General features: G+C 44.7%; 1 protein-coding gene across 2 annotated transcripts in view; it reads right to left on the reverse strand.

The window, feature by feature from the left end:
* EIF2B3 (eukaryotic translation initiation factor 2B subunit gamma) overlaps window positions 1-25,069 on the reverse strand; it is a 92,716-nt gene continuing 67,647 nt past the window's right edge. For both annotated transcript variants that reach the window (XM_042820010.1, XM_042820011.1), the window contains 4 exons: window positions 23,069-23,146; window positions 22,474-22,622; window positions 11,101-11,204; window positions 1-216 (listed from right to left, as the gene is read on the reverse strand). In XM_042820010.1, coding sequence (XP_042675944.1) covers window positions 164-216; window positions 11,101-11,204; window positions 22,474-22,622; window positions 23,069-23,146 — 384 coding nt within the window. In that variant the 3' untranslated portion in view covers window positions 1-163. The remainder of the gene's footprint in view (window positions 217-11,100; window positions 11,205-22,473; window positions 22,623-23,068; window positions 23,147-25,069) is intronic.

Here is a 25,069-nt window from a genome sequence, read left to right on the forward strand (position 1 = left end):
TCTGTAAATACTTCTTTATTAAGACATAAATACAAAGCTGAACAGGAAAGGAGCAGTGACAGGGTAAACCATGCCAGTACTGATCTGCGCGGATGATCTTACGATGCTGAACATCTGGTTCTGCTGCCGGCTTCCATAAAATCATCTTTAAAACCTACTTGGGTTATATCTCCATCAGCTGTTCAGTGCCCACAATGACTTCATTAACATGTTTGGCTGAAAAGAGAGAGAGAGGGAGGAAAAGAAGAGGAATTGAGTTTTGCAGCAGTGTTTCAGACCTTGCATTTTTTAAATCTGCATCTTTAAAATAAATGAGAAAAGCAGATTCTAGGGAACTTGAGCGCAGATTCGCTGCCCTTTTTTGGTCTCCAGCATCTCTCAGACAGCATCCCACACACATGGCAAAAGCCTAAACAACTGACTAAACATTAGGAGGTTTCTCTAATGAGAGTTTTCACATGTATGTGTCACTACCAAGCAACAGTGGCCCGACGGAAGTCACAGCTGCTGCTGACAGGTGTACCTCTAGGCCCATGCAAAGAACCATCCACATCCAGCGTGGAGCTACACAGAGCTACAAGGTCACTCCTCTGCCTATTCCCAGCCTTGGCGGACACTTTAACGTGCCAGTCCCTGCCCCAGCACTGTTCATGCACTGTACTAAAAGAGCCTTGCGTTTAAAATGCAAAAGCAGCCTGTCAGGGAAAGACTGCAAATAGGCGATCTAGAGCCAAAATAATAAAAACACAAAACTGAAAAGCCTAAAAACCCAAGCATGTGGCCTCAGAGCGTGACACAATGCCTGTGTGCTCCAAGTGGGTGTCCTCGGGGTATGGCCAGAGTTGGTGAGTCTGAACCACTCCCTGCGAGTTGGACACCCATTCAAGCGAAGTTCAGGTGCTTTGAACCGTGCCCCAAGGCTCTCCATCCCCCTTTTCCACTTCTGTACATTCAGAATAACAATTGGCTCTGGTATCCAGGGTGCCTGGGGTGAATCATCGGGGCCTGCAAGGTGCTCAGGCACACCGTGTTGTCTCCAACACCTTACACAGTAGTGGGGGTAGATGGCCAAGGATGAAGGAAATAACCAGTTGTGTTTTATTTACCCACCTAAAATGCCTCCCCTCAGGGGAGCAGATTTTGCAAGAGTGCTGCAAAACAACAGCTACCCTGCCCTCGGCTGCATAAAGCAATTACTGGCAGTTCCCAAACTGGCCGAGCTAACATGATGCTTCCCGTGGTTTAGAACTCAAGACATTATCTTTGCACCATGCAAACCGTCACTCCAGAAGTGGTTTGATTAAAAACTGCTCTGCAAACTTCAAGGAGTTATATGGACTGCAGCGAGATAACTTCCTGCTATGGCCCTGACCCCAGCACCATGCGGATCCTGCTGTCCGCTCTGCTTGCAGGACAGAGTTGGGTTAGCCACAAGACTGCCTTCCAGAGATCCTTCGTGAAAATAACAACAAAATAAGAACAAAAAGATGCTTCTTACTTTCAGCATCAGATTGAGTAATTTATTCCTGTGCTCGGGGCATTTAGTGACAACTGATAATTAATCCTGGAGCCTCATGGAAACATCCTGGGTCTCAAAACTGGAGCTGGAAGTTGAAGCCTGGGCTCCAGCACTGGGCACGATGAACAGAGGTGGATGCAGCTCGGGAAAATGAGGGACTGTCTGTATGCATGCCAGGCACAGGCGTGATGTAGGTAGCACCACACAATCTCCCCAGCACAGCTCTGCCAATAGCCCCAAGTCCAGCCCTCAGCTCCTCTCTCCTCCCGTCCTGGACCCCACACAGCTCTGCCAAGGTACCTCAAATCCAACCTGCAGCACTTCTTGCTGTAACATTCCTCACCCCCAACAACTTTCCCAATATATCTCAAATAGGCCCTGTAGCAACTTCTGTGACTCCATTCCTGAACCTCCTCCAAGCAGACTACCTATCATGTTGATTTCTGTGATGTGAATAAGACTCTGGCTAGCATCCAGCGAGAGTAATTACGTTATGCCTCTGCAGATTAAACATGCCTTCACCTAAGCTCAAGAAGAACCATGTCAATTTATGGTTCAATATATGAGTTATCTGTAGCAATACCTTTTAATAAGGAACTTTCTGCTTCATTTCTGACAGCATCCTGCACTGAACATGCAGATCTGGGATGGGCCCCGTCGCATACTTTGTTGCAGAGGTGGTACCAACTATCTGTATTTTGCACCGACATGCTTATAGCCTTCTTCTGGTATCTTGCATTTTCCATCTGATTAACTCAAGATGCTTTTCAAAAGCGGGTGAATAAGAGCATTCCGATTTTACAGGTGGGGAAACTGAGGCAGCAGCAAGCTTACTGAGCTGATGCAGCACGCGTTCCCTGATCTCCTATCCTGCCCTTTCCTGATCCACATGGCCCAGATTCTGGCACATGCAGCGTATCACTGCTACCACCAAACTCATTTCTCCTTGCACGGGCTAAAAGGAAACACATGAACGTGCCTGCCTCAAATCCACGAGAAAGTTTCTAAGTGATAAAGGGAATGGTTTTGCTAGAAACAAAGCCTGATTCCGCACCCCAGGGGGATGTGATAGGCAGATAAGGATTCACCCTGCTTCCCTCTTCCCTTCCCAAAGCCCTGCTTACAGAGGAAAGGGAATTCAGACTCCACCGTGGGTGCCAAGGAGCAGAGCTGTGGATAGCGTTTCATTATCAGCCCTGGCTGCCAGTTGCCAGTGGCTCTGGCTGGTATCAGCAAGCTCAGTTAGTGCAGAAACTCTGCCTGAAACTCAGGGGGGAGGAGGCAGAAGTACCTCCCATGCTCCACTGTTCAGCTCCCTTCTCCTTCCCCAGCTCCCCATTAGGGATTTCTTACCAGGCTGCCTTTTATCTGACACTGGCAGGGTTACAGATGCATTCAGCCCGCAGAGAAAGAAGAGGGATTAGAGAAAGGACTTTCAGAAAGCCTTCAAGTTGGACTCTGCAACCTTAAATCATGTTCAACTAGATCTTCTCAGATTGGGAGCATCTGGTGCTAAGCAAATCCAGAGCTGATCAACACATTCAACCTCCTGATTAGCACTTTGATTCAACTTGCTGACGCAGCCCAGCCCCAAGTCAGCCTGGGTGCTTGAACCCAGCGTCCACGGAGATTCTACTGAGCGTAAATCAAAAACCTGTCACTCGTTATAGATGCATTCCTGCTTAGGAAGACGTGTGTTTACACATACTGTATGCTGAGCCCCTTAAAAACATACGCACAACACGAGGAGAGCTGGGGAGCAGCAGAGCCTTTGGTGCTTGGCTAAAAACAAATTGTAATGCAAATAAACAAAGGGGCGGAAATGACTGCAGAGCCCAGCACAAACCCCACCACCGGGACGGGGGCTGCAGCCCAACGCTGCCCTCCCTGCACGGCACAGCCTTCCTGGCAGGTTCCTGCGAAGCTGCTTACAGAAAGGGGATGCCGGAGCATTCCTTTAAAAGCCATGTGAAAGCATCTCCTTGCTGTTTGCTCAATTAGCCCCAGACAGATTGCTGCTGCTGCTGCTGGTGGCAACGCTGGGTTGTAAAGGAGGAGGGGAGGGAGGGGAAAGGCAGGGGAAAAAAAAAAAAAAAGGAAGAAAAAAAAAGGGTTAGGGCCTAGGCCCAGGACCACCACGAAGTTCCAGCCCTCAGGGGCTCCAGAAAACGTTCAGTTTACTCACTCAATTACATACACTGTTTTATAAACCCTTTAAAATAAAATAGAAAACAGTCCCTGGCACAGAATTACTGCTCTATTATACAGCAGTGATGAAAGCCACTGCTGTGTATTTGCTCTCTTTAAAGCAAGAGATAGTTTAACTTAAAAACCGGGCAGGGGGAGGGGTGCCTGCAGAAACGCATGCACGAAAACACACCGTGGGTGGCTCCTACCACATTCACCCAGGACAGAAAGGATCAGAGAGTGGGAGAGAGGAGCAACTTGTCTCTGCAGCGATGGTTGGCCCTGGAAAGGCAGCCAGGTTGGTGGGGGGAGAGGAACTAAAGGGGCTTAAGGGGATGGGAAGCAGCTGAAGCTTGACTCTGGGAGGCTGGAGGGTGTTTTAAATTACATGGAGAGATAAAGAAGGGAAGCAGGTGATGGAGGCTGATTTGTTTGTGTTTATGGAGCACTGGGGCTTTCCAGTCAAGGCCTGCTCTCTTCCCAGCTACGCCACATACTTACATGACCGCTGGTGATTGGGGTGACTGTACTGTGGCCCCAAAGGCCAGCAGTGTCCCACAGATTGCGAGTGTCACATGAGCCTCACACTGAAGCACACAGCTGTGCTTGAGGGGCTCTGGAGTGATGCTCTCTGTAAGCATCCCAGGGAGGGATGTGCAACTCTGCCCAGGGCACTGGGAATGGGACTGGTGAGAGCTTCAGGCACATCAGCTCTGGTGAGCAGCTGGGAGCCCAACCCAGGCTCCAGGCAGAGAACAGATGGAGATCCGCTCTTGGAGATCCCACCCTTGAACACCACTCCCAGCAAACACCCATGTGCAGTGCCTGTGCTCGCTTGGGGCAGCTGAGGCTTCTCTCACCAGTATTGTACACAGAATGGTTTGGGCTGGAAGGGACCTTCAAAGATCATCCAGTCCATCCTGGCCACGGGCAGGGCCATCTTGCACTAGATCAGGTATTAACCCCTTCTCCCTCATATCCACCCAGAGAAACGGTTACATCTTGGGATGTAAAGTAAAGGCAACAACGAATTCAGTGTTTGAAGAAAGAAGAGTTTACCATGGCTTTGAGCAGATGGACAGGGTGGGATGAAGGAACTGGGAAAAGTGATTGCTTGAGGTACGGGAATGTGATTGCTCAGGGTGTTAGGAGACACATTCATCAGAGAAAAGTGAGACTAAGGACTAGAGATGTGCACAACAGTGAGCTCCTTGGGGACAGGGACACACCCACAGCCCCAGCACTGTGTCCTAACCATCACTGAAGAAGGAGACTGGGTTACACTGCTGGGTGTGCTCCCACAGGGGCATCACTCCCTCACAGCAAGCACTAGGGATCTCAGAATTGTCAATCTGAAGGCCTTCGTCCACACTTCCCACTAGGATGGCAGCAGTGCCACATCTGCCTGGAGACTGCTGCCCACTGTGCTGGTCACAAGCAGAGGTTCCCTTCCTCTCTCATCCATTGGGGTGTCCTTCCTGGCTCTTTTATGTGGCTGAGCTCTAGCAGAGCACAAGAGGTTATTTTCTCTGCATGGAGCATGTATAAATATTTCTACACGGTTACAAACTGCTGCCTTATGGGTAGACATCACAATCAACACGCTGTGAATACAGCAGTTCCCTTAACCTGTTCAAGCAGGAAGCCTGAAATTCCCTGGCTGGGAATGACACAGTGCTCAAGTGACAGTGTGACAGTCACCAGCAGCAGAGGGAAGGACAAAACATCACTAATGAGTTATTCTAGAGGAGTTTTATGCCACCACTAAGACCAGAACTCACAAACAGTTTTTATACAGCTTGGAAAGCAGGCTTGTTGGGATCACCTAGAAATTGTCACTGATGCAAAAAAGGTGACTTTTTAAGAGATGCCTATTTGAACTGCCAACTGATATCTTTGTCAGAGACATTCAGTAGTTAAACCACTCTAGGGAACAAGTCACATGGACCTCAAAATTTCCCTCTGAATTTATACCATTCCTCCTTTCCAGATCATCCTGCACCTCTGTGCACGACATACATGTGTGCACTGTTTAGTCTGTGTCTGTTCTTTGTGAGCTTTCGTAACTCCCATCTGCACTGCAGCATGCTTTCTGATCCCAAACTTGTGTCATGCTAAGTATTTTCAGTTCCCCAAGATTTCACCAGGAGGTACCCAGCATCTTGCAACAGCAGACACAGCTCTACTTGAATGCAGCAAGAGCATCAGAAAGCCCATCAATCCCTTCCTGTCCCTGTCTTGCTCAATCTTGGCTGGAGTGAGGCATCCTTACAAGCAGTCATCCATTCGTATGCAGAGGCTCCATAAACTGTACCTGCCTGCACAGGATGGCATTAGAGAAAAATGTGCTCTTTGGCCCTCATTAAAATAAAACAATCTTACTCTGTTTCATTGAGAAGTCCTAGGACTGTAAGCTTGGAACAAGACTTGAAAAATGATCTGAAACAGGAGCCAGTCCCTACTGGATACGTGCCTTTTTCTGTTCTTGTGAGAAACCACACACTTTTGGCTATGTGATAAGCCTCTGGAAAAAAATTCTGTTTGCACATGTTCTCAGGAGGGCAGCTAAAAGCTCCAGAGACTACTTCTCCTGAGTGCTCTCAACCAGGGAAGTGCAGGGTCGATGCAGGACTTCCCTCAGCTTGTGTCCCAGCTCTGGGACCAGCACTCAGCACAGCACTGCTTCCCTCCAGTGCCCAGAATGATCCCACCTGGGCACAACAGCAGCACAGAAAGAGATCAAAGCAGTCAGGGATGGAGTGCCAGATGGGAAATGGAGCATGGGACTGTTTTGCAGGGGGACTGGAAATAGCATCTACAATGAGAGCAGAGGAGACAGGTGTGTGGCTAGGCATAATAAAGTAAGAGAAAAAAAACAGAGACCGGAGGAAGAACCAAAGACTGGGAATGAGATGAGACTCGTTCTGGGACAAAGCCATAGTGGGGAGCAGTGAGGCAGGAGTCAGGATCAGATAGGAAATAGGTGCTGTGGTTGGGGCCCAAAGGACGATGCTGCAGGCAGGAGCAGTAAAGCCTACGTTAACTACAGCCTCCTCCCCCTGCACCAGGAGTGAATCTCCAGGCTGCTGACACCCATGGGCATCTGTGAAATTTCCTGGCAAAGTTCCTCTTGCCTCTCTCCAAATCCAGCTCCCCTTAAGGAGGATGACCCACTACTGTCAGTTCCCATCAGCTGGAACAGCAGAAGCTCTATAATGGAGTTTTAGTCCCTGGAGCTGCTAACGACCCATGCACAGGCCAACATGATCACATAAAAAAACTTTTCTTTTTTCTTTTTTTTTTTTCCCTCAGTAGACTGAAACCTCCATCCCAACATTTACAATGTAAATGCTATGGCTAAAATGTAATTGCTAGGAGATGCTACATGTAGCATGCTGCTTCAGCACTTAAGTTGGGCAGTCAGAATGAATGGGCCTACAAACAGCAACTCTGACTCTCAGGCCTTTCTAAAATAGGAGCAAAAATCAGCCATGTCCACGCTGAGGAGGTAAAAATGAGCTTGTTAACAGCTGTGAAGCACTAAGATGACAAATGTTGCAGAAAGGCCACAGAAAGGATCTTGTTTCTTGCATAGTGTACAGTAATTAAGGTTTCAGACTCAAGCTGAAAGAAGGCAGGAATCAGGGCTATGGAACAGCCTCACATTCAGCATGCACTCGACAGCACTTTCTGGGTGCTGACTGCATCGTGGCACCAAGGAAAAGAAAAATATATGGTTGCACTGAAAATGCACCAGAATAAGCAGAGTGAAGTCTCAGCCTACATCTTGGTCAGGGAGATAATGCTACTAAGTACGCATTGGGATGCCAAGCTAAGATTACATCAGCATCCTGAGATACTTTTTCCCTTTCTGCAAATACACTTTGTGGCAATAACACTGCTGTAATACCCTTTCTGGGTGCACAATGACTCGAGCTGTCCCTAAATGACATTGGCTCCTGCACAGTCAGTGAACACAAAACATGCCTGCCCAGGGACACCAGAGATGAAAGTGAGGGCTCAGGTGGTGAGTTTTGAGTCCGTTTTGCTAGTTTTATCCTATGAGTGCCTCTCTACTATCTCTGTTCTCTATTTTGCTTTGAAGAAAGCAGGTTCGTCAAAAAGGCTGGAGTGCAATTATAGTAACTGTCTTAGAAACAGTGACTGAATGCTCTGTGCAATTAAGCCCTCTCAGAACTGCCGCCTGCCATTTCCTACCCCTTTAATAATTGCCTCCTTTTTCTTAGGTACCAACATGTTTTTCAAACTGCTATCTGGGTGAGGTCGCCTGTCTGTTAATTCTCCGCTAGCAAATTTCTTAAATTATCAAAGAGGAAGGGAAGTGGATGCTTCCTAAGCATGGTAATAAAAGCAGTAGGAAGAGAATAGCATGACTCTCAGGAGGCATGGCTTGCAAATCCAGAAGTTTAATAAAACTCCACATCATGACTTTAACAGAGGCACTTAAAAAGTACCGTGTCTGGCCAGTGCTGTGATGGGGCCTGTAGTCATTGCTGACAGCTACCTGCCCCCCCTTGTCTCTAACTCGCTTTTTAGCTTGAAATTAATAGGCTGCATCTGATCTACCCCAAAAACCAGTGGTGGAGCACTCACTCCCTTTATTTAGGTGTCCAGAGCTTTGCCAAGCCTATTATTAAGTGATGAGGTCTCCCACCACGTCCCCAGGGAGATTATCCCACAGCCGACCAGACCACATCATTAGGAAAATGTTTCAGATATCCAACCTAAATTGTGTTTAATTCAATCCCATTACTCCCAGCTGTGCCATTTAGACCACCCTAAATATGCCCCTGCCTCTTCCGTAGAAGGAAAAGGGCGAGAGCTGGTTCGAGTTACTTTTGCCTGTCATTTGTGGTATCTGTTCTTCTGCCATCCTGCTTCCATGGTTCAGGTTATGAAAGGAGGTCAGTGGCTCAAAGAGCTCTTGTACCCTGAGCTGCCTGGGCAGCGAGACCAGGACTGGTATAGCAGAACTGGGAGCACACAGCCAGTTCCGCAGCAAAGTCAACTGTGGGATTTGCTTGGGGGTGTGCAGGATGATGCGGGGATCTTTGTACCTTTGATGAATCCTGGCTGATGCTTTGGAATAAGGAACTGCTGTTTTTTTTTCTTTTTCTTTAATGTTTCTGGGAAGGTGTACGCAGCTTTGCTGAGGTTTCTAGCATGTAACTCCCAGACTGGGGTCAACAGCCAGCTGCTACTGCTTACGCCTGCTGAGGTGCGATCAGCTTGCAACAGAAGGTGGCTGTGACCCAACAGAACCAGTTTTTCGTAACCTGGCTGTGAAGGCTAGAGTCTGAAGAAGGAAAAGTTACCAAACAGAACAACATAGCCAAAATCTTGATGAAAGTGGGAATATGGAAACAGACTTACGGGGCCACACCAAAAGCTTGGCACAAGATACAGGAAGTCTTGGGCAGGGGAAAGGAAGTCATGGCATGCTTTCACAGTGAAAAAGAGAGGGCCCAGTTTACTGTGGGACCAGGCAAGGTCAGAAGAAACATGCTGGGCTGGAAAGACTCTGCAGTTCAGGAAATAAGTCATGAACTTCACAGACAGATCCCAGACCACCAAGGAGAACCTGACCCCCAGCCCAAATAAATTCCAAAATGGTTAGGAAACTGAGGCAGGGAAATGAACTGAGGCTTTGTTATTATTTTTTCTTGCTTGGCATAATGGCATATTTGTCATTCATAATCTACCTGAGTGTCTTTGCTAACATCAGTCATACGTTCCTGAACAGTTTAACTGGAGGGCCCACAGACTCACTGAGAAGTGCTCTGGAGAGGTGAGCACGTGGCCCTACGAGAATGAGTAAATGAACCACAGGTTCCAGCTCTGCTCCTCTCCTTCCAAATATGTTATCATAGAATCACAGAATTATGTTGACAGATCCTCAAAAATATTCAGATAAAGATGATAAGGACAATAATGAAGAAAGAATGGTTTCCATACCAGAATCAACCAGACTGGGACCTGCATGGTGGAAGAGACTACCCAAAAAGATATGAGTGAGGGCAAAGTGCGATATTTCTGTTTGAAATGATCTGCTGAAGAAATTGAGCGTAGTAAATTAGCTAAATCTACACCCTCATAGCTTCCTCATAGTTAAAATTTTAGATTAATAAACAAACATGACCTGATTTAGCTCTCCTAGTGATTCATGCTCAGAAGGAGGCACGAGCAGAGCATCATGAACAGTATGTATCTTCAGGGATAGGAGGGCAGTGAACCCACAAGGGTCGATGATTACAACTGATGCGATGGACAAAGCCATGGGTAAGCAGAAACTGTGGAACACAAGGACCAAGACCAGAGCGTGCATAACGCTGACTGGGTGTTTCCTGCAGCATCTGAGACTTGCAATTGCAGGACCAACATTTTGTTTTCATGAGTCTCTTACTTCTAGTTTCAAATGAAAAGAAAAATTTTGCGTATGCATAGCTGGCAATAGGTTACACCATACCACATTAAGTGCAAACTCTGCTCTTCATCAGGACACTCACAATTGGGAAACCACCCATATACTATAAAGACAAAACAAGCAAACAAATCCTGATCTGACTAAATAACTTCACATGGAGCCTGAAAAGGAACTCACTGTTGTCCTCAGTCCACACCCTAGAGCAGGGATCTGCCAAACCCCAACCATAAATATTCATTAAAAAGCCCTCTGCTTGGGATGCAGTCACTGAGACAGCCATTTCCTGCCCATTATCTCTTAGGGCAGGAAATCAACAGTTCCACTTAGGCGGTTACTGAGCTGAGCCTCACCACTCACAGCTTGATTGGATAGCTTAACTTTGCCCAAACTGGGACCGCATAGTGTAACTTCTCTGAAACCCCAAAAAGCATTTCATTTCAGTAAAACAGATCTGAGTCTAACTGCCCTTGTATTTACTACTAAGCACGGCAGCTTCCAGTATGACATTCCATCTTGAGCTCCTGCATGGAGCAGGGTGGATGGGAACACGCTGGCACCTGTGGCTGCTAGCATTCACAAAAAGAAGGATGTCTGTGCCACCACTTACTGACTGCATCACCTCTAACACTGACAAAAACTACTTGTCAAAATGACAGTTCCTTCTGCTGAGGACAACTCCAAGCTGACCTAATTGTGGCCTCTGGGAAAAGACTGTCTCAGCACCCAATCTTGTTCTTTATAGTAACAACAGAGCTTTTCTGCCAACTTCTGAAGAGCAAGTCCCCGAACTACTCTCATGCCAGCAAGCTGCACTTTCCATGAAAAACAAATCTTAACCTTAAGGGACACCACACTGCAAAACTGCCACTGTTTACTGGCTGGAAAATCTCGAGGAGGAAATTCTAAAAATTAATTACAAATGCATCATAAAAACAGCTTTTCTACTTACCTTTGGTTTCCAGCCTCTGATCACTTCCAATCAAACAGTCTTTGATGTCTGCACCCTTCTCTATCACAGCGTTATTACAAATAACACTGCCCTGAAGACAACACCTATAACACAAGCACAAGGTAGAACAAGAAAATGATTAAAATGATAGGTACAAAACAAAGGTATCCACTGGGATAGCTAATGAACCTCTGACATGATTTGATCATCCAGTTAGGAAAGAAATTCAGAGTCCAGATGTTGGCTCCATAACTCCTCTACGAAGATATGGAGAGATGTAAGTGAGTTATTGCACCGGTCTTTGCCTCTTCAGGCAGTAAAACTGTAATTGTGCATCTTAACTAATATCCATGATGTGTGCTCACTCAGCACCATGAGCAATGTTAAATAGTACAAACAATTTATTGCAAAGCTATGGAGAAAAAACAGCTATGCTGCAAATTATTTGTTTCCTCACGTTTACATGTGCAAAGATGGGTAGAAATCATTGAAGGACAGAGAATCTGAAGGCATTCAGCCAACAAGTGCCTAAAAGTAGTAAGTATTGCACACCTTGAAATCGGTTGGTGGAGAGAAAGCCGTAAGCGAGATACATAACAGAGATGGAGGTATCTGTCCCATTTCATATTTCCTCCCCAGCACTTCTGCTAATGTATATTACAACAGTTGTGGTTATTTGTGCTACCCTCAGTCAAATAGCTGATTCTTTCTCAAGTTTTTGTCTTCAGTGACTTTCTGCATTGAGCTCTGCAGTTCAATCCCTCCTGTGACACCCGCAGCCATGGCCATGGGTCTCACCACTGCTCACTGCACCAGCAAAACGCTGCCGTGCTGCACCACCAAGCTGGCCCATCAACAGAAGAGCTATTTTGGAGTTTGAACTAATAGCACAGAGGGCTATTGGTACCGAGAGCCCCCCGAGCCTCAATTTTGTATTGAGCAGAGCCAGCTGTGCTCCTCAAAGCAAAGAGAAGGTCAGTCCTCACTCCAGACTGCCAACCCTAACATTAATTCCTACTTCTTTTCCTACTCACACGTTGCCACTATCTGGTACACAGAATTTGCCATTAAATACATAACAATTCTGTTGCTCATGTGAGTCAGAGCAGAAACCACCTGCATCACAAACACGGCATTAATTCCGCAGGAGTAAAAGCTATAAAACCGGACCTCAGCCACGGCGGTTAGCAGTTATGACTTCCCTTGAGCAGACTGTCCCCTCTGAACAATCATTCTTTTAACTCGCTTCAACTCCCCCTCCCCTGACCTATAAGGAGGCAATATGAGCAATTATGCTCCAAGTAACCAGCTCAGGTTGCCTTGGCAAGGTTTTTACTAACATATTAATAAGATAAAAAGCGGCAAAGATACACAGCAGACCCCTGTCTGCCTTTGCTCTCACACTGTCACCAGCTGCTTCTTTCCAATAGCTCCATGTACTCCAGCCATCATCCTGTGCAACAGCATTTGCTGGGAGAACGCTCAGCGTCGACGACCGGGCTGGAAAATGAACTGGTAGAGGGAGGACTGCCCATCACTGCTGCCATCCTGTGCTGGTGCCATCCAAGCAAAGGCGACAGGAGAGATTACTCACTGCCCACTGAAAGTGCCCCTATCCAAAAAGTACGCTCCAAAGGGCCTTCTCTTTGATCACTTAGAACCATTTCCCTGCGATCTGTAGGTTCCCACCATCTACCACTGCTTCCAAGCACAAGAACCGTGGCGATGTGGCACTGAGCGACATGGCGTAAGTGGGCATGGTAGGGATAGGGCGGCGGATGGACAAAATGGTCTCAGTGGTCTTTTCCAATCGGAATGATGCTATGATTCTAAGAAGAGCCTTGGGTGTGCTAAGATCTCTGACTTTAAGCTGTTTTCTGGAGCTCAGGCTGGAGCATGTTGTACGTCCCAAGCCTTCTTGGGATCATTTTTCAACTCTTGGGGAAAGAACAGCATTGTAACCAAGAAAGTGCTGATGACATTAACATCAAAGATAAGGGGCTTTCCTGCCAAACCATTTGTTGGAAGGACAGCCCAGGGAACCAAGGCAAACGTGGCCGTGCCAGGTGCTTGCAAACCTACCCTTCCCCAGTGCCAGCGTCAAGCAAAAACAAAAGACTCCGCCACCCCAGGAGTTTCTTCAAACTTATAAACACAACCAAATGCACAAGTTTTAGAGCCATGCTCAGCGCTAGGATTACCCCAGTCGCACACACCAGCAGTGAATCTGGCTTTTATTGCTCAAGTGGAACAAAACTTCATGAGATAAAAACACAATTTGTGGGTGTTCCCTTTACCCGCTGACAGATGTAACACAGCCATTTTGAAACCACTTGTAAATGCCTTTTTTTTTCCCGAAAAAGTATGTTATAAAGTCTGCCAAGATAAGTATTTTGTGTGTTTATTTAATTTTTACTATTTTTTTTTTTTTTAAATTGAAGAGTAAGGGATAAACTTTTATTCTCTTAGAGGATAAATATCACATCTCAAGACAATCTTCCGCATCCTCCTTGGATAAACAGCCACCGTGTTTCCTGCCTCGCTTAACAATTAGGTGCTATTAGTCCTCAAAGGTGCTCTGACAGCATTCAACTTCACTGACCACGCTGTGTGTGCGCATACGCACATATTTGATGTACTGCTTTATAATGCAAACCATATTTATTTCTTCTCCTAAAACGTAGTATATTTTTAAACTTTTCAGCACCGTGAAAACGGATATCTTCTGACCTTAAAATCCAAAGAGCATGTTCAAACCCACAAGAGGAACTAATTTGGGGCATTTGATTTATGGCTGAAATTTCAATTTGAATTTGTTTTAAGTGCAATCACAAGCTGAAAGTCTGGCAGCTGAGCGTTTTTCAGAAAATAAATAAAAATATTCGGTGTGTGTGTCTGCATTCTAGAGAGAGCATTTTACAAGCCCAGTCCTGTAGTGGTAACAGATGTAGATGTCGGCTAGCTGAGACATTAATTTGTTATACAGGTACAACGTGCGAATGGAAGCATATGAGAGTGAGTGTGTGAGCACGGCTGTGCATGTGCGTACGTTATGCACAGCCTGCATCTGAGAGACACAGAGGCTGACTCGGGTTCGGGCTTTTTCTTTCTTTTTTTTTCTGAAAGTGAGAGAACAAGAGCAAAAGGAGTAGTGGCCAAGGAGGCATGGGGGGATTACAAGGATTTAGGTCTTTAAACTGCAGACCACCTAACAAGATCACTCTGAAATGCCACTAATTTCAGTTAAGGCCACAGACCTCCCTTCCTCTGCCCTCCCTCTCTCTCCCATTGTAAACAACTAATCCCAGCAGAAAACAACAGAGAGCAAAATATACACACATTCTGCAACATTCCAGGTCCTTCTTTATCTTCTATTTATTTTTCTAAAAGGTCAGAGTATGTATGCAGGGAGGGGGGAGGGGAAGAAAGCCAAAAAAACCTCAAGTCCATCTCTTGTGTGGGCTTGAAGGAAGCTGGGAGAAAGCAAAGTCCAAGAGCATACAATATGGAGCTTTTATAGCATAGCAATTCCTGGACCGGGCTTACTTTCCCCTCCCTCTATTTGTGGCAAAGTCACATAGCTTTAAACCAAAGGACAGGGTGGTCGATTACATCTGAAAGAAATGTAAAGAATTGAGAAAGAATTCCATCTCCTGTCGAAATTATAAATAAGGAAGTATTAGTCCCTGAGACAGGCTGATTTATGCAGTCCTGGAGCTGCTGACTTTCAGCCTGAGTATCAGTCTATAAATCTAACTCTTAAATCAAATGTGTCAATCGCTGCAGAACTGAGACACTTAAGAAAAGAAAGGCACCTACCACTGAAAGCAGGAAGGCTGCCAGGGGACGGAGGTACTGTACCCTTCTTAATTTTCTGAAGTGTAAATCTGAGATCAAACATCCTTTGGGGAAACGGGAAATCAAAATCCGCAGTGCTCAGCACACCGGGAGCAGGCTGCAGGAGTCCAGGACACAACCCCTAATTACAGGCTACCCACTGATTATTTAGGACTCTGTGATTAAAGTGATGAACGCTCCTGGGAGAAAGGGGCTTAAGTAACTGAGGTCAGGACCTCAACTGCAGCTCTCGCCCTGGTTGTGCAAGCTTAGGAAGGTACAAATGTCACAGGTTTGCCTTACAGCAAATCTCCTGAAATGCCAATGGAAGCTATCCAGGTCTGCTAGTTTAATCCAATTGTGCCAAAAAAACGACATAATCTCTGTTGGGCAGCAAAGCAAATGAGGTGTCTAAAATGCAACACTTAAAACCACAGGCTGGAGAGGAAGAAAGAGCTTGGAGCAGAGTTTAGGACGGCCGTGGGTAACGCTGCGCCATGCCAAGCAGTCAGGAGTCCTGCTGCTCCAGATGAGCTAGGAAGCAGAGATGGGATGGGGAGCTAAAAGCCAAGGGTGACATGCCTCAGCAGCTACTCTGCTGACTGAGGGGTAACAGCTGTGGATTCCCCTGGGAGCAACATCCCACTCTGCCTTGACCAAGGAAATAACGGCCACAGCAGGCAGCTCAGTAACGGTGAGAGGTGGCAAGGGGGGAGCGCCAAACCCTACCAGCAGCCCCTCAAAGAATCCCTCCATAGGTGGTGCCTGGGACACATGGTCACAGGATGAGGCACAAAGCCACGGGAAAACAGAGAAGAGGCAACACTACTATTAGGAAACTTGAGAATCTGCAATGCTGCCTTCACCAACATTTATTTTTACACACTAACAAGCCAAATCCGGGTACTGTGAATTCACAGTATACACTCAAGTAAATACCAAAGACTACAATAGATGCCAGCAGTATGTGCTATAATTTATAGATACATTTCAAAGAAAGCATTCTTAAGTGAATTCGGGCTTTGATCTCCTGTTTTTCCCCTTGGGGGTAACAAAAACATTCTACCAATCCCCTAAATTCTTAACCCATCTCCCAGGGTGTTTTTGCTGAGGAACTTGTTTCAAGTCTCTTTGCTAGCCAAGCTCATCACTGTGGTATGGCTCCTTTACACTTCTTCCCCACACCCTAAACATTTTGCATTACATATTGCATATACTTGCCAGCACTCGTATTTTCCAGTGAAAGTTCAACTGACCTTAAAGGATTGCCTCAAACCTTCCTTAACTCGTTTTATTAAGTGAAACGTAGGCTGTCGGGGAGGTCGCCTGGAAGGTTGTGCCTCACCTCTGAAACTACAGATAAATCCAGCTGATCTTGGAACAAACCAATTGGTGGCCTTTCGTTCAGCTGGAAATCCGATTTTGCACACTTCAGCAAAAGCACACACTGAAACGAGTCTTACATCAGGAAACCCTTAGGCGTGAGGAGGCTGACCTCCTGGGTTCTCACTCTCCATTGGATGTTATTAGTTAAATCAGTTGCCGTATGGGCTAGATGTACAAGGGAAAGAGGATGTTCTCAATGCCATCCTTAAAAACAGAGACTGGTTTTCTGGAGTTAAGCTGAACTTGTTCAACCCCAGGGTCCCCTTAGAAACTCGGAGGAGCAATTCTGAAACAACATGAGAATTTCTTCCTTTTACTTACCCAGGTTGGAGAAGGTTTTTCAGGAGCACCAATGGCACTTACACACAGACTCCCACCAAAACCTGACAGAAATCAGTAGCTTTTGAAAATCTGCATACACCTCTTCAATTAGACCCATGTGGCTAGCAGGCAGAAGCTTATTTACAGCTCTGACTCTGGCCACCTGAAGAAGCAGATCAGCAGAACAAGAGCTGTTTTAAAACGCCGCTTTTCAGAGCTGACCTGTGCTTTAAGTTCAACATTTGATGTACAAGATGTTTGGAAAATTGGGAAGAGCTCCATGCTCTACCAGGAAAACATATGTATCTGAGTATAAAGAGCAGGTGATTTATTCAAGATGGATTGAAGTACCAGGAAGCTAGCCAGAAGAAAATGTTCTTTGAGGAGCTGCAAGTAATAATGGTTCAGAGATTCACAAGATAACAGGTACTATATGAGAAGTATCCTAAATACAACAGATACAGCAGAATTCAAATGCCCAAACATGAACCAGCTATGGAAGTAGCTCAGCTACTTTCTGCTCATTGCTTTCCAGGTTTGTCCTCTCTTCCTCAATTTACCTTCCTGAAAGCAAACTCTGTTGAGAAGTAAGAATTCTTGTTACAGTCAAGCACTATACCTAGCTTTATTCATATGTTTATGCTTATCCATACCCACAATATACTTTATACTTACATACACTTGTACAGACCACATATGCTTCTGAATTAAGCTCTCGCTTTTCACGCGCTTTCTGCAATGCCTATTCTGAACTTGTCGTCCTTTCCAAGGTTAGCACAGGGCAGGGGTGCAACTGGCATCACGAGACAGCATCCAGAAGACAAGACCCGTCTTAAAAACTGGTTCAAGATACAAAACATTTGGAAATCCCAGCACAAGCAAAACTTTTACTTCCAGCTTTGTAAGCTATGGTGCTGGAAACAACTTCATCTCTCCTCATTCCTTCTCATGAGGGAATGTGCTGTAAAATACATTTTACAATTTCAACAAATGTTGCTTTGGCAATTGGATCATTCCTATGTACTGCTCTTATCCAACAGGAAAAAGACCACTTACGTGCTGAACCCCTATAAATGCTCAATTCCATCCTGGTTTTAATTAGAATTTTTTCAAACCGCTCACTGTTTCTACATCAGGTGCTGATTTGGCACTATTGAGGAAACAACCAATAAACTTCACAATCAATCTGCACTTAGTAGCCAATCCAGCTCAGCTTGCTTGTTGTTTTCTTCCTTTGTACATTTTCTCATAGAAAGTAGCAATAAATTGGAGACATGTGGTAAACTAGAGTAGTGTTTAACTAGTCGCACGTGGTCTCACTACAGTCCACTGAGTAACAGCACAGTGCCTGCACCACTGACTTTACACTGGCAGCAAGGACACCATCAACAAAACCCAATGCAACTTACTGCCTTTGTCATTGGCTCGGCATGTAAGATTTTCTGGTTGGCGCCATGCAGATGACCAGAGATTCCATTTATCTTTTCCATCTTAAAAAATTATCATCCTCAATAAGCCCTTATTTCTGCTAAAACTATAGGTGACACAAGCCAAACTTCCTGTGTTGTTCTGTGAAGACCTAGTGCTTCCTAGCTGTGGAACTGAGATTTTGATGCTAATCTCGGCAGCTGTGTCTTGCTGCCCTCCTGTCTGATAACCACAGCATTGTATTCATGGCTTCCATAAGAACAGCTGCCACATGGTGGCGACGGGTTGGTGGTTGGACTAGACAATCTTGGAGGTCTTTTCCAACCTTCACGATTCTACCACCATTGGAAGCATATTGCTTTGCAGTATCTCCTTGAATAAAGCACAGGAGCAAAATACTTCATTTAAGAGACTAAATCTGCCACAGAGCTCCTAGGGTACTGGCTACCAGCATGCCGAAAGACTATTTTCAGTACATGGCTTTCCATGGGCCTGTCATCTTGATATTTATCTGAGCTTTTCATGCTTGCCTCCTCAAACACCAGTAAGTCCAAAGTAAGTAATCCAAAGATCAGTTTTTTAATTTGCTTTTTTGTTTTTCCTATTATATTCCCATCTCTTCAATCTTTCCCAGGGAAACATCCTGCTCCCACAACCATGGCACAAGGATACACCGTGCACATGACATGGCAAAGATCCTTTCGTTAAGTGTATACACTCACAAAGTTTTATTAACAAACGAGATTTCAAGATCTTTATCTGCTAGCATGGAATAAAGGGTTTAGCATGGTTTTCCTGTCAACATTATCTACAATGCTCAGAGCACTTCAGCACAGGGTCCTCTATGAATTCCTCCATCAATATCTAGATCCCATTTCAAGGAAGTTAAGTGTGCCTAATCTGAATTTAGGGACCCTGTTGTACAGCACTACACATAATGCAAACAGAACTAACAAAAGGGTCATCCCCAAGACACAACAGAGACTGTGGGCACGTACAGCTACTGCAGGAGCATTCAGATGCACAAAGTTTTCAAGTGATCTACACTTTCAGCTCGATTAGTAGGTTTTCTCCAAGTATGTAAGTCAGTGCAGCCATTTGTCACTGAGCTCAAGGGAGCAGTGCAGAGAGAAATAAGAACCATTTCCCGCTGCAGCCTGTCACCTGGATAGTCAACATCTCTCAGCACTTGCACTGCTGTATAAATTACACCCCTCCCAGCTTGGTCAAGTATGTCCATCACTCTGCACATATGTAATCTTCGCTATTTTATTATCTCATTGATGGAAGAATTAGCTCACAGTGGGAAACACATTAAGAGAGGACTGCCAATTATTTTGCCTGTGTTACTAACTTCTTTAATCCCCTGTAATCTCATCTAAGGGGGATTCATATCTACTCAAATCACTGCACAAGAGACATGTATAGCATAACAGAAGCCCTACACACCAGGGCTAGAAAAACTGAAAACTCTGCTCCTGGTCCTCCAGAATATCAAACACAGCCATCACTGGAGAACGGATTGTAACTTGGAAACAGGATGAAATGGCACTATCCAAGTGAAACCAGGTCCTTGATCCTTGGTTCAGGAATGAACCAACCACAGCCTAACAATAAGAACCTTGTTTTGTAATAAATCCCTCGTGGTTTTTCCCTCTGCCCAGAAACAATCTGTTTATTCATTTTAGAAGCTTGCATCAAATGTTGCAAGGTTCTTTGAAACCTTTTCTGGTTTGGAGATGTAATTTGTGGGTCCCCAAGCCAAAAGAACCATGAAAGGTCCAACAGCATCCTCAATTCACATTACAGGGCATCAAGAGACAAAACAATTTTCACGCTTTCCTCTGTACTGACACATGAGCATTTATCCAGTTAAGATGTAGAAAAAAACAAAGACAGTGAGATTCAAACCAGAGAAACTAGAGGTAATTACCAGGACAGTGGCATGCATAATCACAACTCTTGAGCATTTTTGCATTTAGTTGTTCCCAGCCTTCCCACTTTCAGAAATGATTTACCTAATCTTTCTTTCTTCCCCGGGTTACCAAAAAGCTTTATCTTCTCCAAAGTGCGCCCTATAGCAGCCCTTCCAGCCTACTCCTTCAGCTGGTGTTGCTGCCATGAACAGTGCTGGGCCCAGCCTGCAGTTATCACTCACATGTGACGACTGCACAACACAGTAGTCCACGAGTTCGGTGGAGCTTCACGTCAACATTATGATGTATGTTCATTAGATGACACCTTTTATCTGCTCCTCAGTGCAATTCCACAAGTTTCTAATGTGCAGTACTTCAGATGATGCTAAAACTGGCTCATGTTTGAAACATTCACAATGCAACAAAAAAAGATAAATTGGATCTGCTAAGGCATTTTATTATGATCATTTTGACTCAGACCAGCCAACATAAGCTGACTTTCTAACTAAAGTGGAAGACACTTTCTGAAGTTGGTGATTAGGTAGAGCCTGAGTTACTCAGACACGCTTGGGAGAAGAGCTGTTTGGAAAGCAAAGCTGTCCACTGTGGGCAGTTTAAAGAAAAATCACATATAATTTATTCACCTGTTGCAAATGGATCCATCAGCGTGTTTCAGAATCGTTAACATTATAACAAAAAACTATCAGATTTAACCAAATACGTGAAAGAAGGTCAAAATACACAGAAACTGTTTTTACTAAGTTACAAGCAAGACTTCTTTCAACAAAACTTAGCAGTTGGATATTCCTGTACCTCATCACCTGTGTATGCATGGCTTTACACCTCTCTAATCTTAAGGATTACGGTGATGCAATAAGTAACACTTTATCAATACAGCATCTGTGCAGATCCATGCAACATTAATTACGGTATGTTTTTAAGTAAATCTTAATGAATGTAAGATTAATTTGGACTGGAGAGGAAAGATTACAAATTTTACCCCAGTGCATCAGTGTGCAATGTCTATGGAGCAGCTAAGGGTGAAACTCCGAGGAGTGCAAGATTTATCACCTATTGGTGACGACACTGTTCTCACTGTGTGTGAGCAGTGATGAAACTGGTTTCCAGAAATTCACAAAATATTACCCAAAAAGTCATTTTTATTATCTTAACATCTTTATAATGGCTGTGGAATTTTGCGGTACGTTCGATTTAGGATTTGGAAAACAGCACTACGTAACAGTGCAGATAAACACAAGCTAACCTGGGGCTCTTCATAAGAACACCACTACTTATACACTTAGCTGCCTCCATGGTAGAGCTGCTCACCTCGTATGCAAAACCATACTATTATGACTGCGGCATCAATTCATTAATCAACATGACAGAGGGTCTCATGATCAAACGAGAGAGGTTCTGGTGCTTCTTACGACAGTAGCATTTGTGATACAGCCATACTGGATCCATTTGCAACTGAACTGGAAACCAGCTATTTTCTATACTCAGAAGAATTCTGATTTATGATGTGCTTGAAATTACTGCGGATTTCTATTAAAGACAAACACTTGGCAGTAAGGTACCATACTTACCTGTAATTTAGTTATGTAACAGTAGTATCCTCCATAGACCCCACATCCTTTGGGGTTTTTTGTTTTTCAGATATGCAACTTTCAGAGCCAACTTGGCATTTTTTTTAAGATTTTGGTCTTTTTCCTGAGGCCCTAAGCAAACCTCAAGCCATGAAGTAGCAGGGAATTTATACAGGCCTGCACAGACTCAATCAGCAGTTTCCTTTCCACTGACATCCACAGGAAGCTAGCTTGTATGGAAAGATGGGGGCACGCAGACATCAACAATTACAGATAGGCCACTTTTCCCACATTTGGAAATGAACAGCTCAAGGCTACCTATTTAGTTTGTGTCTTTAATGCGTGGGAAACCTCCACTAGCTGGCAGATTTTTTCTTTGAAAAGTTTACTATTGATTCTATTACTAAGCATAAGGCAATAATAAAGTAAAGATGTAAGATGACAGAAATGAAAAAAAGAAAATCACATTTTAGGGAAAGTTATTTAAAGGTGATAACATCTGTAGTTAGTAAGAGTACCACTTTCAAATGTATGTCCTGACTCAAATGTTTTAGGTATACTCACAAACCTAGGCACTAAAACAATTTGAAAAGATGACACATAAGCTCCTACAGACATACATCCACTTAACTGAATTCCACATTCTGAAGAGGCTACAATCTCCTCTAAAAAGAAGAAATTATATTTTAATTTTGCAGTACCCTCATTAAACCGTTTTGCTTGCATTCATAGCCTGTTTATTTGTTTATAGAGACATTTCTGATTTGGTCCTTAGAAACACCTCCCTAGCAATCAACAGGTCTGACTGAGGATCAGTTACAAGACAAAAAGCTAAGAATCTATCCGGAAAAGGAAATAGCAAATTTAGAGGTCCAAAATACAAAGAGGTGACATACCCTTCCTCAATTGTAACAGAATTCATGATGATGCAGTTTGTTATCTTAACTCTGTCTTTTATGGTACATGTGCTTCCAATGATGGAGTGTTTAATGGATGTCTTCTCCCCAATCTGTGTGGATGACCCAATGATGCTGTCTGATCCAACCTAAGGAGGAAAAGAATGGAAACTGAAATAGGACCTGGAACTCTGATACACTTTCTCCATACGTGTGCTCCAAACAGCATGTCTCAAGCACTCATACACAAAGTATGTTCTGCTCTACCTTTGGGCAATCTTGGCAGAGGAAAGATTTTTGGGAGGAAAACTGCTCAAATATCACAAATTGCCAAAAGGGAACAAGAGATTGCAGTGTTTGACTTGGGGATAAGGAAAATTTTTTATCAAATATGGTTAAAGATAGAGACTGAAAGGCAGGAACACATGGGAGAATCTGCAAGCAGATTCTTGGCTGTATCATTCACCTTGTAATTCTATACTTCAGAACTCAGTTTCATATCCAGCAGTGGGACAGAATTTTAGGAAGCAGTTCTTGAGGCAAAGGGCATGCAGACTGCATTAGAAGAGCAGAGATGAGGAAAGGAAACACTTACCATGCTTCTGTCAGTGATCTGTGCAGTCCCGTGGACAAGTGGTTCTTCCAGACCCAGATTAAGCAATAGTTTGGGAACCTGGATGGAGGAACCGACATTACAAGTTAACAGGACAGTGCTATATCTGTATGTCACATAAACATGGGCGGCTATGATTTCTATTGTGCTTGTATCACAAACTCATTAACTTATAGAAGAATGTAAGTTCTTACATTTTAAATCTGCGACCAGTTGATCACCTTCCCATTTTGTAAAGGAGCGAGGTATACTTCCACGTGTGCTACATGTCTCCCTCTCAACTCAGCTTCCCACCAGTGGAGAAGCAATGGATGATCATCAGCAAGCAGACCGGTGCCAGCAGGACACAGTGAGGTCCCATATACTACTTTACAGGCTTGTCTATCATCTACCATTCCAAATGCAACTCAAAATGTTCTGTATCATTCAGTAATGCAAGAGAGAAGGAAGTAGCATCAAATATAAATGGCATAAAATGACAACTACGTTCATCCCACTAAGGTAGTGTGCTGAGATACAGGCAATGAAAAAGTCTTTCAGATGTTTCAGAAGAAAGAATCTGAAGTTGATTGAGTAGCTATTCCAGATGGTAGAAAGCTGCAGAAGAAAAGGCGCTTAACAGGGAGAAGACAGGTGTTAGATAAGCAGACAAAGCAGCAATGGTAATAGAGAGACTCGTGGTCCATGAGGTAGCCAAGAACAAGTCCACAGAGAGAAATTCCGAGCCGGCTCCCGAAAAGAAGGGGGAGCCACTGCTGTCAGAGGATGGGATATCACTTTATAATTCCCCCTTTTCTGGGTGAAGGAACAGGCTGAGGCATTCTGCAACTCCTGGCGTCAGGCCGGGGCCAAGGTCACACACCGCAGAGAAGGTGATGACAGCCTGGATGACGATACAAGGCGAGGCAGAAGGCTCACAGCACAGCACTGACAGTGCTGCGTGGAGCCACAGAGCAGTGATGCAGCGTACGGTGCAGCTCCGTATGACAGAGGCAGCAGGGAAAGAAACACAGAAGATATGGAAGGTGACAAGTTGACTTGTGAGTGCCAAAAGGTCTGTGTCATGGCAGACTGCGTGCCAGAGTGAGAAGCAGGGCATGCTGGGGCTGCTGTAGAGCTCTGCACACGTTGTTTGGACAGCCAGGATGAGGGTGTACGGCAGCATGGTGGTGGTACAGCTGGGATTACCCAAAGGGAGAGGAAAGACCACTCATTAAGTCTCCCTTCTCTCACCTAGGCACCTATTTTGACAAAACTCTTAGGAAAACTCTATTTTGGAGATCTCTGCTGCTGAGAGTTGGTAGTAATTCCCACACTTGCTCTGAAGGAACTGCCATATGGCAGTGTAAAATGGCTTCCTTGGAAACGTGGGATAACAAGAGCTGATAGCTATGAAGTGAACCTCCAGAAGCAGATCCCATACATCTGAAGAAGTTGGGATCAGATCAGAAAAGTATATCATAAGATCTCAAAATGAGATACTTCAGGAAATTGCTCAGATATTCATAATGTGATCAATCCATTTCCCTTCCAGCATGCAAGGAGGGTAAATAGTGTTGTTTTCATACAATAAGAATTTTCATAGTTGATACTTCGTTTGGATGAGTGTGATGAGCCCAGATGAGCTCACACCTCTCAGCTACCTTTTCAAGCTGCCTGCTGTCCCCAGTTGACATTATCATAGCATCAATAAAGTTGGAAAAGACCACTAAGATCATCCAGTCCAACCCCAATCCACCCCACCTTGCCCACTGACAGTGTCCCTCAGTGCCACATCTCCAGGGATGGTGACTCCACCTCCCAGTAGGGCAGCCTGTTCCAATGCACCACCACTCTTTCTGAGAAGAAATTATTTTTAAAATCTAACTTAAATATTCTACACCTGTAACTCTTTACATCTTGGAGATGGTTCTTCCCACTAGATTTGTTTCTGTTTCTTTCTTTCTTTCTTTTTAAACAAAGCAGGTTAAGTCCTTTGGTCCA

Source organism: Centrocercus urophasianus, unplaced genomic scaffold (assembly GCF_019232065.1).
Source record: "Centrocercus urophasianus isolate 14NV4802_14NV808 unplaced genomic scaffold, USGS_Curo_1.0 seq_18, whole genome shotgun sequence".
NCBI classification, from domain to species: Eukaryota; Metazoa; Chordata; class Aves; order Galliformes; family Phasianidae; genus Centrocercus; species Centrocercus urophasianus.